General features: G+C 40.6%; 1 protein-coding gene across 1 annotated transcript; it reads left to right on the top strand.

The window, feature by feature from the left end:
- Nucleotides 1-12,496: 12,496 nt before the first annotated feature.
- Nucleotides 12,497-14,668, top strand: LOC466971 (olfactory receptor 8S1). The gene is given in 2 exon segments (XM_054664309.1): nucleotides 12,497-13,268; nucleotides 13,270-14,668. Coding segments are annotated over 2 exon segments (930 nt in total). The 5' UTR covers nucleotides 12,497-12,630; the 3' UTR covers nucleotides 13,562-14,668.
- Nucleotides 14,669-14,911: the final 243 nt, after the last annotated feature.

The following is a 14,911-nucleotide window of genomic DNA, read 5'->3' as shown; positions in this document are numbered from 1 at the left end:
TTAATTATATGACCTTTTGGAAAAGGCAAAACTATACAGAAAGTAAAAATATTACTGGTTGCTAAGAGTTCATGGGGAAGCAGAAGAAAATTGAACAGGTGAATCACTGGGATTTTTTAGGGCAGTGAAACTGTTCTGTATGATACTATCATTGTGGTTACATGACACTATGCACCTGCCAAGGCCCATTAAACTATGTAGCAAAAAAGAATGAACCTAAATGTATGCAAATTTAAAATATATCTTTTAGGAGACTGGGGGAATCCCAGGTTTGAATGCTGAATTCACATCACTGAAGTGGTTAGGGGGAAAAGGTATGGACATAAATACCTTTGGAAATGAGTAGAGTCTGTAAGACTAAAGGCAAAAGCACCTGTACATGAGAACTGTATTCTAGTTAATAAACTTGTTTTCCAGAGGGGGAATAGGTTAACAATTCTGATACTGCCATTCATGTATATGTGAACAATTAAGTAAATAGATGGCAGATGGTGAAAGATGGATTTCTCTCACTGTTGAAATGGGAATTTACAAATAAGCAAGGGAGAAGGCTGGAAGTATCTATGTAATAATAGATTAGAGTTGGAAACGTCAGAATGAACTCATGTTTAACTTAACACAACTAGAGATGATTACATAAAGGAATATTTGTAGATATGCATATATACACAAGTACATATGCACACATGTATTTCCTGCTCTCCATTGGGAGGGCCTGGAGCAATGACATCCCAGTAACAATCACATCTAGCACCCAAATCTTGGGTTTTTTTCACTTTTCCTTTTTGTAATTTGTAATTTGTCATTTTTATTAGTACATAGTAGGTGTACATATTTATGTGTTACATGAGATATTTTGATACATGCTTGCAATGTGTAATAATCACATCAGGGTAAATGGGGTATCTGTCACCTTAAGCATTTATTCTTTATGTTACAAACAATCCAATTATACTCTTAGTTATTTTTAAATGTACAATTAAATAATTTTTTACAGGCCAGGTGCAGTGGTTCACACCTATAATCCCAGCACTTTGGGAAGCCAAAGTGAGTGGATCGCTTGAGCTGAGGAGTTCAAAACCAGCCTGGGCAACATCGTAAAACTCTATCTCCACAAAAAAAAAAAAATTAGCTGGGTGTGGTAGTATGCACCTGTAGTCCCAGCTACTCAGGAGGCTGAGGCAGGAGGATCAATTGGGCCTGGGAGATTGAGGCTGCAGTGAGCCATGGTCATGACAGAACAACACCCCATCTCAAAAAAAATTTTATGTTTTTACCATAGCCACCCTGTTGTGCTAGCAAATACTAGATCTTATTTCTTACTATTTTTTGTACCCATTAACCATCCCCAATTCCACCCCACCCCCAACTACCTTTCACAGCCTCTAATAACCATCCTTCTACTCTCTATCTCCATGAGTTCAATTGTTTTAATTTCTAGTTCTCACAAATAAGGGCAAACATGAGAAGTTTGTCTTTCTATGCCTCATTTATTTCACTTAATATAATGACCTTCAATTCTATCCATGTTGTTGCAAATGACAGGATCTTACTCTTTTCGTGGCTGAATAATACTCCATTGTGTATATGTATGACATTTTCTTTATCCATTCATCTGTTGATGGACACTTAGGTTGCTTCCAAATCTTGGCTGTTGTGAATAGTGCTGCAATAATCATGGGAGTGCAGGTATGTCTTTGATATACTAATTTTCTTTCTTTTCAGTATATACCCAGCAGTGGGATTGCTGGATCATATGGTAGCTCTATTTTTAGTTTTTTGAGAAACTTCCAAACTGTTCTCCATAGTGGTTGTGCTAACTTACATTCCCACCAACAGTGTACAAAGATTCCCTTTTCTCCACATCCTCACCAGCATTTGTTATTACCCGTCTTTTGGAAAAAAGCCATTTTAACTGGGGTAAGACAATATCACATTGTAGTTTTTGCATTTCTCTGATGATCAGTAATGTTGAGCACCTTATACCTCTTTGCCATTTATGTCTTCTTTTGAGAAATGTCTATCAGCCCTTTTGCCCATTTTTTAGTCAGAGTATTGGATTTTTTCCTATGGAATTGTTTGAGCTCCTTATACATTCTGGTTATTAATTCCCTGTCAGATGGGTAGCTTGCAAATATTTTCTCCCATTCTGTGGGTTATCTCTTCACTTTTTTATTTTTCCTTTGCTGTGCAGGAGTTTTTTAAATTGATGTGATCCCATTTGTCCTTTTTTGCTCTGGTTGCCTGTGCTGGTTGTGTATCACTCAGGAAATCTTTGCCCATTCAAATGTCCTGGAGAATTTCCTCAATGTTGTCTTTTAGTAGTTTCATAGTTTGAGGTCTTAGATTTAAGTCTTTGATCCACTTTTTATTTTTTGTATATGGTGAGAGATGGAGATCTAGTTTCATTCTTCTGCGTAAAGATATCCAGTTTTCCCAGCACCATTTATTGAAGAAAATGTATGTTTCCCTAATGTATGTTCTTGGCACCTTCATGAAACATGAGTTCACTGTAGATGTATAGATTTATTTCCGAGTTTTCTAAAACAAAAATTCATTCTAAGAGAGTGGATAAACTGGCAACAACCAACACAGACTAGTTTTAATATATCTATGTTGTCAATCAAATGGATAAGATAATCATTGACTACAATATATTAGGGATGGTAAAAGAAAGGAAGAAAATATCTGCAAAAGAATAAATATAATTAGTAAACAAACATAATACATGTTTTATTATCACTAATAAAAGAAATATTAATTCACAATAATTAATATCATTCCATACTTTTCAAACTAGTACCATATTTTTTAAGCCAGTGGTATTTAATGCAGGGGAGAAACGGTCATTTACCTCAGTTCTGGTGTCAGAGTAAACTGGCCAACCCTTTTGGAAGGCAATCTGTCAGTGTGTGACAGGAGTCTTACCAATATTTTTACCCATTAACCCACTAGTTCCATTTCAGGAATGATTTTAAATACCAAAGAAATGACCAGTACAAAGGAGTTTAATATAATGTTGTTTATAAGCATGAAAGTCCAACTTTACTGTTCTAAACAATGTAAGGAAGTAAATTATAAAAATGTAACAATGAAAAATGCCTAATGACATGCTTAGGAAATTGCCCAGCAAACTATGGAGAAAATGCTTAATAGAACATTAAAATAACCGAAACTGTCTTTCACTATGTATTTAAATTATTATGGAAAAATTCTTATAAAATTAAGCAGACAAAGCTAGATACAATTGTGCAGAGTGGATGACTGTTACAGTCAAAAAGCAGAATATTATAAAAGACACTGATTTGGACTTATCTTTTGTGCTCGACTTTATAATAGGGCTCACAGAGAAATAGAGGCAGAAAGTTCTATATTTTAAAAGATGTTGCCAACAATTTTGGCCAGATATATTTTCCCTGGACTTATTAATAGATGTTAGAACAGATCTGTTATCATTAGCCACCACACCACACCTGCATCCCAATGTGTACAGGAAATCTAAGAAGAAGACAGGGAGTCTATGATGTTCTCATTCTGTGGAAAAGTGCAACATTCAACTCGGTCACAAAATTGTTCCCCATATGTTCCTCTCCATGCCTGAATGATAGAAATGTCTGAAACTCTGGTAGAATAAAATATCATTCTTCTATTTGTGGACATTTGATAATTTAAACATATTATTTAAATTGGAAAATGAAGAACCTTGCTAGTGTTATAGAATCTCAGTGATTATTACATTTTAAATAGAGAAAAATAAATAAAATGGACCTGCAGTTGACCCTAGAACAACGCAGGTTTGAACTGCATGGATCTACTCCTGCCACTCCTGAGAAAGCAAAACCAACCCCTCCTCTTCCTACTCCTCCTCAGCCTACTCAACCTGAAGACTATGAGGATGAAGACCTTTAGAATGGTCCACTTCCACTTAGTGAATAGTAAGTATATTTTATCTCCTTATGATTTTCTTAATACATTTTCTTTTCTCTAGCTTACTTCACTGTAAGAATACAGTATATAATACATATACAAAATATATGTTAATCAACTGTTTAGTTATTGATAATGCTTCTGGTCAACTGAAGGCTACTCGCCGTTAAGTTTTGGCAGGGCCAAAAGTTATTCACGGTGGCCGGGTGCGGTGGCTCACGCCTGTAATCCCAGCACTTTGGGAGGCCAAGGCGGACGGATAACCTGAGATCAGGAGTTCAACCTGAGGTCAGGTCAGCCTGGCCAATATAGTGAAACCCTGTCTCCACTAAAAATACAAAATTAGCTGGGTGTGGTGGTGGGCACCTGTAATCCCAGCTACTCAGGAGGCTGAGGCAAGAGAATCGCTTGAACCCGGGAGGCAGAGGTTGCAGTGAGCCGAGGTGGCACCATTGCACTCCAGCCTGGGGGACAAGAGCAAGACCCTGTCTCAAAAAAAAAAAAGTTTTTCATAGATTTTCAACCATGTGGGGGGCTGGCACCCCTAACCCCTTTGTTGTTCAATGGTCAATTGTACAAAATTTTGATATACACATACTAAGTCCACTGGCAACAGAGTAATACCTCATTACACAAAAACAAATGTATGGTAGATACTAAAACTGATAAGGCCCTATAATATAAAATATAGCCAAATATGAAAAAAACCAGCTTAAAAGGAACAAATTATTCAAAAAATCTTGCTTAATATATCAATGTCTGCTTGTTGATAAGCACTTTTTAGAATATGATGTCCAGGAGAAAATGCCTGGTGGATAATTTCAGTGGTTAATAATCCCTGAAATTATCAAATTACACAAAGGAGAACTATATACCAAGGTATTATAAGGAACAGTATGTTTCTATGCAGAATTTGTGTTATGACTGCATGAACGTATCATAAGAGAAATTTTCTATCAGCGAAGAGGAAATTTATTTATTTTAGAGTCAGGGTCTTGCTATGTTGCCCAGGCTGGAGTGCAGTGGTACAACTGTGGCTCACTGCAGCCTCGAATTCCTGGGCTCAAGTGATCCTCCCACCTCAGCCTCCAGAGTAGCTGGTACCACCGGCATATGCCACCACACTCAGCTATTTTTTCTTATTTTTTGTAGAGACAGGGTGTTGCTATGTTGCCCAGGCTGGTCTTGAACTCCTGGCTTCAAGAGATCCTCCTGCCTCAGCCTCCCAAAGTGCTGAGATTACAGGCATGAGCCACTGTGCCTAGCCCCCAGGATGTATTTAATGCTAACTCAAACCTTTCTCAGGCCTTTTTTTTACAAACTCACCTCATTCCAATTGACCATAATCACAACTTTTCTTACTCTTCTTGTCATTGATGTTCCCCATGTAATCCCTCTTCTCAACTGCTACTAAAAATCAAACCACCAAACAAAACATTCAGTGAGCATTATAACTGTAAACAACAGAAGGTGCCTTCCATGAATAATAGAATGTTTCTGTCTTGCATTCCTGGACTTAAGGTGAGGCACAGGCTACAACTCCAGGGGCAGGGCTTCCTTAAAATCAAAGTCTGGGCACAGGGGTGGCCTGTTGTAATCATTCTACTTGGGTGCTGGTTATAGTCAGTGTACTGGTATCACATGGATGACCATGACTGAGAGAAAGATACCAGAAGGCACAGGTAAAGTCCCTATAATGGAAAAAGAAAAGGGTAAGGCAGCATAACTGCACAAAGGCAGCCCTATGCCTCCAAGGTTCAGCAGAGCTCCTCACATCACAGGGCTATTCCCTGCAACTTCAATGTTCTCACTCAGTTGACCATATTTTCTGACCACGTTGAGGATTCCATCTGGTCTTCAGAAGGCTAGAGAATCTGGTTATTTATAAGCTGACCCATTAAGGGTTAATCGCTGTTAATAATCCCAGTACCAAACTGCCATCACACCATTTCAAAAAATTTTTGTAGGAAATTCTGCAAGAGAGATGACCAAAGAGGCAACATAAATGATTGAGAGAGATCTTCAAAGCTAACAGTTGATCTATTTTTAATTTAACCTACTTTTCTATGTATTTTTATTATTGCAGGAACAACAATGTATTTTTTCTTTTATTTTTATTTTATTTTATTTATTTAATTTTATTATTATACTTTAAGTTCTAGGGTAGTTGTGCACAACGTGCAGGTTTATTACATACGTATACATGTGCCATGTTGGTTTGCTGTACCCATTAACTCATTAGGTTCATTTACATTAGGTATTTCTCCTAATGATATCCCTCCCCCTGCCCCCCACCCCATGACAGGCCCCTATATGTGATGTTCCCTGCCCTGTGTCCAAGTGTTCTCATTGTTCAATTCCCACCTATGAGTGAGAACATGTGGTGTTTGGTTTTCTGTCCTTGTGATAGTTTGCTCAGAATGATGGTTTCCAGCTTCATCCATGTCCCTGCAAAGGATGTGAACTCATCCTTTTTTATGCCTGCATAGTATTCCATAGTGTATATGTGCCACATTTTCTTAATCCAGTCTATAATTGATGGACATTTGGGTTGGTTCCAAGTTTTCGCTATTATGAATAGTGTCGCAATAAACATATGTGTGCATGTGTCTTTATAGTAGCATGATTTATAATCCTTTTGGTATATACCCAGTAATGGGATCGCTGGGTCAAATGGTATTTCTAGTTCTAGATCCTTGAGGAATCGCCACACTGTCTTCCACAATGGTTGAACTAGTTTACACTCCCACCAACAATGTAAAAGTGTTCCTATTTCTCCACATCTCCTCCAGCATCTGCTGTTTCCTGACTTTTTAATGACCGCCATTCTAACTGGTATGAGATGGTATCTCATTGTGGTTTTGATTGGCATTTTTCTGATGACCAGTGATGATGAGCATTTTTTCATGTGTCTGTTGGCTACATAAATGTCTTCTTTTGAGAAGTGTCTGTTCATATCCTTTGCCCACTTTTTTTTTTTTTAATTGATCATTCTTTGGTGTTTCTCACAGAGGGGGATTTGGCAGGGTCATAGGACAATAGTGGAGGGAAGGTCAGCAGATAAACAAATGAACAAAGGTCTCTGATTTTCCTAGGCAGAGGACCCTGGGGCCTTCCGCAGTGTTTGTGTCCCTGGGTACTTGAGATTAGGGAGTGGTGATGACTCTTAAGGAGCATGCTGCCTTCAAGCATCTGTTTAACAAAGCACACCTTGCACCGCCCTTAATCCATTTAACCCTGAGTGGACACAGCACATGTTTCAGAGAGCACCAGGTTGAGGGCAAGGTCATAGATCAACAGCATCCCAAGGCAGAAGAATTTTTCTTAGTACAGAACAAAATGGAGTCTCCTATGTCTACTTCTTTCTACACAGACACAGCAACAATCTGATTTCCCTATCTTTTCCCCACATTTCCCCCTCTTCTATTTGACAAAACTGCCATCGTCATCATGGCCCGTTCTCAATGAGCTGTTGGGTACACCCCCCAGACGGCGAGGCTGCCAGGCAGAGGGGCTCCTCACTTCCCAGAAGGGGCGGCCGGGCAGAGGCGCCCCCCACCTCCCGGACGGGGCAGCGGCCGGGCAGAGGCACCCCCCACCTCCCTCCCTGATGGGGCGGCTGGCCGGCCAGGGGCTGACCCCCCACCTCCCTCCCGGACGGGGCGGCTGGCCAGGCGGGGTCTGACCCCCCACCTCCCTCCCGGACAGGGCGGCTGGCCGGGCGGGGTCTGACCCCCACCTCCCTCCCGGATGGGGCGGCTGTCTGGGTGGGGGCTGCCCCCCCACCTCCCGGATGGGGCGGCTGCCGGGCGGAGGGGCTCCTCACTTCTCAGACTGGGCGGCCGGGCAGAGATGCTCCTCACCTCCCAGATGGGGTCGCGGCTGGGCAGAGGCACTTCTCACATCCCAGACGGGGCGGCGGGGCAGAGGCGCTCACCACATCTCAAACCATGGGCGGCCGGGCAGAGACACTCCTCACTTCCTAGACGGGATGGCGGCCAGGAAGAGGCGCTCCTCACTTCCCAGACTGGGTAGCCGGGCAGAGGGGCTCCTCACATCCCAGACGATGGGCGGCCAGGCAGAGACACTCCTCACTTCCCAGACGGGGTGGGGGCTGGGCAGAGGCTGCAATCTCTGCACTTTGGGAGGCCAAGGCAGGAGGCTGGGAGGTGGAGATTGTAGCGAGCCGAGATCACGCCACTGCACTCCAGCCTGGGCAACATTGAGCACTGAGTGAACAAGACTCCATCTGCAATCCCGGCACCTCAGGAGGCCGAGGCTGGCAGATCACTCCCGGTTAGGAGCTGGAGACCAGCCCGGCCAACACAGCGAAACCCCGTCTCCATCAAAAAAATACGAAAACCAGTCAGGCGTGGCAGCACGCGCCTGCAATCGCAGGCACTGGGCAGGTTGAGGCAGGAGAATCAGGCAGGGAGGTTGCAGTGAGCAGAGATGGCGGCAGTACAGTCCAGCTTTGGCTCAGCATCAGAGGGAGACCATGGAAAGAGAGGGAGAGGGAGACCGTGGAAAGAGAGGGAGAGGGAGACGTGGGGAGAGGGAGAGGGAGAGGGAGAGCTTTTCTTTTATTTTTCTAAGATACTTTTGTTACAAAGAGTATAAAATATGTATGTGCAGTTTAATAATAATTTAAAATGAGCAACCTCAGACTCTGACATTTGTGAAGCAGTCTCTCATTAAGGTTTAAATTACACCTCCTAATAATGTTCATCATTTATTAATTTGCTTATTGGCTATTTAGAAATCCTCTTTTGTAAAAGGACCATTTAACTGTTTTTCCTATTTAAATTTGTATTTGAAATTTTATTACTTATTTGTAGTACTTCTTTTCATATTCTACGTATACCCCCATAACACACATATATACTATATTTATCTGCACTCAATCTTTGGTTTGCTTTTTCATTGTCTTAATGTTGTCTGTCAATGAACAGAAATAATTTTTATTTTATTCAGTCCAATTAATTAGTCTCCTGTTTTAAAAAATAACCCACAAAAGAGTAGATAATAACAATTGCTCATGATGGTTTATTAAAGCAAAAACCACTATAACACTTTCAATATACATTATTCAACTGCGACATACACATATACACATGATCAAAGAGGTATGCATACATTTTTCTATATGGGGATATACATTTTATATATGGGGATATATGTTTTATATATAAGTATGCACTTTATATATTTATATATATAAATCTTATCAAATTTCAAGGAACTCTTAAATATACACATACATACATATATAAATTCTTAGATACATCTATGAATAAATGTTCTAATCAATAGATGAATAAAAATTAAAAACTTTAAATTCCTTACCAACAAGGAAAGCAAATGTTTTAAAAAATTGATTGATTATTCTAAATATCCTTAAGTTATATTTGTTTTGCTTAGTTAATAAGTTGAGCCGGGTGCAGTGGCTCATGCTTGTGATGCCAGCACTTTGGGAGGCCAAGTTGAGTCCAGGAGTTCGAGACCAGCCTGAGCAATGTGGCAAAACCCTGTCTTTACTAAAAACACAAAAAATTAGTTGGGTGTGATGGCGCATGCCTACAGTCCCAGCTACTCAGGAGGCTGAGGTGGGAGAATCACCTGAGCACTGGAAGTCAAGGCTGCAGTGAGCCGTGTTTGCACCACTGTACTCTAACCTGGGAAATGGGAGTGAGAGCCTCTCTCAAAAATAAATTGGCAAGGGACAGTAGGAAATAATCTTTTGCCAGATAGTCTAGTTTGAATAAAAACATTATACCTCATTGTAAATAAATACATACAAATTTTCATTTATACTACAGTCTGTTACTACTTATGACTCTAATAAACTATTAAACCAATACTTCCCTAAATATCCCTATTCTGACCAATCAAACTGTAACAGGTTCCTGTGTAGCCATCAAAATGGATCGATCAAAGAAAATATATTTGAACAGACTTTATGCAAATGAATGTTTGTGAGCTTGTGAACTTTTTTCTTTTTAACTATTTGATCAAAAAATCATTTTTCACAACAAATTTGCCTGAAGGTGATTTCACCTGAGAAGTCCCAGAGAGACTAGGCTTTAGAATGTCAGTTGAAAACTATTTCTTTCCTGCTTGGGGAACAAAACACCATTTTCAACTCCCACTAGATTCTAAGGATTTATATTTAATGATTATAGGCCATTGCATCAATCTAGATGTTCCAAAGGCCACACCTAGGAGATCCCCATTGGTCCTTATAACAATCAATGTTATTAAAGTTCTTTCTTACTAAATCTGACTTCGTATTGTGACTATAGAACATAAAAGCTGTTCTCCTGTCCAACAAAGGCAATCACCTGAACCGGCAACCTTAACATAGCTGCACTGCAGATTGGTTAAACCAAACTATACTGCATATAAATGAGACATTGGTTTCAGAAACAGGAAAACTAAAGGATATTTTAGAACCTTTGAAAAAAGGACCTGCCCTATGGCTATTTAACTTATTAGTGTAGAATTCACTAAAGCATTTTATCATCAATAGGACTTTATAAACTCAACCATGAAACAATATTTTAAAAGTAACCTTCTCCAGTTCATTGTTATTTTTAGCAGAGGCAGCTAAATAAAAATCCTGCAGCCAAGTTGGAGAGAAGATTGCCGTACTGGACAGGATGTACAGGCAATCTGTATTTGGGGCATGGGAAGGATTTTGAGGCTGAGTTTCTAGATAAAGATTTAATTAGTAAAGATTCAGATGTCCCCCTTGGCTGGGCTTTGAACTCATCAGGAATAGCCAGGACCAGGAAACTGATGGGGACATCATAATGAGTCCTATGGGTGACCCAAGGTCAGACTTAGGATGTAAGGCCAAATGTGGGAGTTATGAGTAAACATTCAGTGTTCAAGGAAATAGAGCACTGTTGTAACCCAGACCTGAAGACTCATGAAATACATACTTGAGGGCCATGAGGGAGAACACATTCTGGCCATAAGGGAGAAATCTGGCCATAAGGGAGAAATGATCAGAGAATAGTGGGACAGGACATCCCCCTGTAAGGTAGGGATTACCAGCAGCAGGCATTTCCAGCAGAAACTAGATGCTCAGAGTCCAACTTTGCAGTCCTACAAGATGAATTCCCAACTTTTTTCCTATTGTCTGAGACAGTGGTCCAGAATCTGCAGTACTGCACAGAATCCTGGCTGTTGCTACACCCTATATACCCACTCATGTATTCCTGTATCATGAAATCCTTTCAAGTCTTCCTCTTGCTTACTTGTCCAGAGATTCCAGGCATTCCTGGGATACACATCTTCCCTAGTAATTATATCGAAGATTCCCCTAGGTGTCTACATGAGTCCCAACCAACTTCTCTCCCACTTGTCATGTCTGGAGTCTGCTAGCAATACCTATTAGGAGGAATTACATGCCCTCCTTTCTGAATGACAGCATCCACAGTAACTGCAAAGTGGCTTATCTCTTAAAAAAAAAAAAAAAGCCTCCACACCAAAATAATTCCTCACCTCCTGTTTTTCTTCTAATTGAGGTAATGAGCAGGAGTGGGCTTCTACCAGTAATGATTTCAATGTGATTTTCTTACTAAAGGCACAAAGTAAGAATAACAACAGCAGCATTAGCAGAAACAACTTTGATTTTTGATAGTGCTTCACCCTATAGGAGAATTTATCTGAGTTTTATCTAGACTTACAAACTTAATAAATAATTTTAATAATAACAAATGTCAATGAACAGTTAGGAGTAGGTAGTTTGAAGCGCCTTATATATAATCTCATACTTAATCCTCAAAATCTTACATAGTACTATTATATGCATTTTATATGCTAAGAAATTGAGATACAGAGCTTTGTGTATATTGTACAAGTCATATAGCTAATTAATAGTACAGCTGGAATGTGAAAGTAGTCTGACACAGGAGTCCACTTAGCCATTGATCTGTGTGGCTCAATTATACTCTAAGCATCAGCTTTTCAGAACTACCCATGTTTTACTGAACATGACTTGATTTTTCCTCAGTCTTGAGCGTTCGAACACATTCTTCATGCCAATTAATTGTCTCTTTGATGTTTATTTTCCTAGGTCAATCATATGCTTGCTTTCTCTCTCTTTTTTTTTTTTTTTTTGAGACAGAGTTTCGCTCTTGTTGCCCATACTGGAGTACAATGGCACAATCTCAGCTCACCACAACCTCCACCTCCCAGGTTCAAGTGATTCTCCTGCCTCAGCCTCCCAAGTAGCTGGGATTACAGGCGTGAGCCACCACGCTCAGCTAATTTTGTATTTTTAGTAGAGACGGGGTTTCTCCATGTTGGTCAGGCTGGTCTCGAACTCCGGACCTCAGGTGACCCACCCCTCGGCCTCCCAAAGTGCTGGGATTACAGGCATGAGCCACCGCGCCCGGCCAATCATATGCTTTCTTTAAAAATGTGTTCAAATTTCTTCAATGTATTATCATTACTGACCCCTATATAAATCAAAATTTGAGCTCTCTTCATATTAATTACACTGTTACAATTTCTTGTTTTCACATCCATGTTCTTCAGTGGACCATTTAAAGAGCAAAGACTACACCTCAATCACCTTTATGTTCCATGTGACCGATATGAAAAGAGAATCAGTACCATGAGAAAACTGTCTGGAGTAATCTTGACTTGGCTGCTATGATTTTCCGAGTTATTTCTAGGGAGTAGCCTTTGTAAATGGCCTTGGGGAACCACAGCACCATCACCGAGTTCCTCCTCCTTGGGCTGTCTGCCGACCCCAACATCCGGGCTCTGCTCTTTGTGCTGTTCCTGGGGATTTACCTCCTGACCATAATGGAAAACCTGATGCTGCTGCTCGTGATCAGGGCTGATTCTTGTCTCCATACGCCCATGTATTTCTTCCTGAGTCACCTCTCTTTTGTTGATCTCTGCTTCTCTTCAGTCATTGTGCCCAAGATGCTGGAGAACCTCCTGTCACAGAGGAAAACCATTTCATTAGAGGGCTGCCTGGCTCAGGTCTTCTTTGTGTTTGTCACTGCAGGGACTGAAGCCTGCCTTCTCTCAGGGATGGCCTATGACCGCCATGCTGCCATCTGCCGCCCACTACTTTATGGACAGATCATGGGTAAACAGCTGTATATGCACCTTGTGTGGGGCTCATGGGGACTGGGCTTTCTGGACGCACTCATCAATGTCCTCCTAGCTGTAAACATGGTCTTTTGTGAAGCCAAAATCATTCACCACTACAGCTATGAGATGCCATCCCTCCTCCCTCTGTCCTGCTCTGATATCTCCAGAAGCCTCATCCCCTTGCTCTGCTCCACTCTCCTACATGGGCTGGGAAACTTCCTTTTGGTCCTACACCCGTATAATCTCTACCATCCTAAGCATCAGCTCTACTTCGGGCAGAAGCAAGGCCTTCTCCACCTGCTCTGCCCACCTCACTGCAGTGACACTTTACTATGGCTCAGGTTTGCTCCGCCATCTCATGCCAAACTCAGGTTCCCCCATAGAGTTGATCTTCTCTGTGCAGTATACTGTAGTCACTCCCATGCTGAATTCCCTCATCTATAGCCTGAAAAATAAGGAAGTGAAGGTAGCTCTGAAAAGAACTTTGGAAAAATATTTGCAATATACCAGACGTTGAGTTAAAAAACAAACATTGTTGGCCCAGCACTGTGGCTCATGCCTGCAGCAGGAGGATTGCTTGAGCTCAGGAGTTCGAGATTAGCTTGGCCAACATGGTGAAACCCTGTCTCCAAAAAAAAAAAAAAAAATAGGCCGGGCATGGTGGTGTGCACCTGTAATTCCAGTTACTTGGAAGGCTGAGGGAGGAGGATCACTTGAGCGTGGGAGGTCAAGGCTGCAGTGAGCTGAGATTGCACCACTGCACTCCAGCCTGGGCAACAGAGCAAGACCCTGTCTCAAAAAAAAAAGATTGTGGAAAATTTGGGTCAAGCTGCATACAACATGACACTGGATAAGTTTATAGTAGTAAGTATTCCTGGCTACCCTCAGTGTCTGATACTGCAAGCTGTAAATTAGAAGTGCATGAGAGAATGGTACAAAGTTATTACAAGTAGGACGGTTAACTTTAATCCCTCTTAGTGACAAAGCAAATTATTAAATTATTACCTCAATAAAGTTTTGTTATGAACATATTCATTCATTTTTCTCATTCTAAAACATTCATCTTGGGCTTTGCATTTAGTAAAATCATTAGCGTCGCAAATCTATCATTATTTTTAATTTACTTTGGTGAACACACTAAAAGTCATGGCATTTAATAAGAACACAGTGTCATGGATGCGTGGGAGAGAAAAGTCACTAGATAAGACTTGATGGGAAGAAAGAGAAAGATTTCCAACCGTGTGGCCATAGAAGACATAAACACCTAAGAGAACTTCAGAGAGGGAATCAACATACTGAGGCAGAACTTGGACTCAGATAAAATTCCCAAGAACTTCACTGTGTGTGCAGCTTGGTGGCCAGCTCTCCGGTGCAAAAGATTGCAAGGAGGCTCTGCGGCTCTAGAAACTTCATTCCTCACATGGTCTTCATTCACTGTATACAGGATTTATATTTTTTCCAATTAGCTGATCTTATCAGTGTGTCTTTTCCTTGTAGAGTGCAGGCTATGTACCCTAGACAAATAATCTTGTTTTGACCTCATCTCAAGTGAATCCTGAAACTATCTTTGTCTCATCTTTCATTGTTTAGTGTCAGGTGGTTTGCCGGTTCTAAGGGCACTGAATAACTCTCACGTAATAAACATTTTTTCCTATAAAACAAATGCTTCTGATTTGTTTAAGCTATATTTTACAATTGTCTAACTTACTGTAGTTAACTGAAAAGGTGCAAAAACTATCTACAAATTATTGAATTTATTGAATATTAACTTGCACTTTTCTCAAGCTTCTTTCACAAACTCTCTTCGTTCTAATTGTCAGTTTTAAAAGCTTCTCATGAAAAAAACGTATCTGTTACAAGGGGGAAA

The sequence above is a fragment of the Pan troglodytes genome, chromosome 10 (assembly GCF_028858775.2).
Source record: "Pan troglodytes isolate AG18354 chromosome 10, NHGRI_mPanTro3-v2.0_pri, whole genome shotgun sequence".
In the NCBI taxonomy this organism is placed as follows: Eukaryota; Metazoa; Chordata; class Mammalia; order Primates; family Hominidae; genus Pan; species Pan troglodytes.
This window is presented reverse-complemented; position numbering and strand designations above follow the sequence as displayed.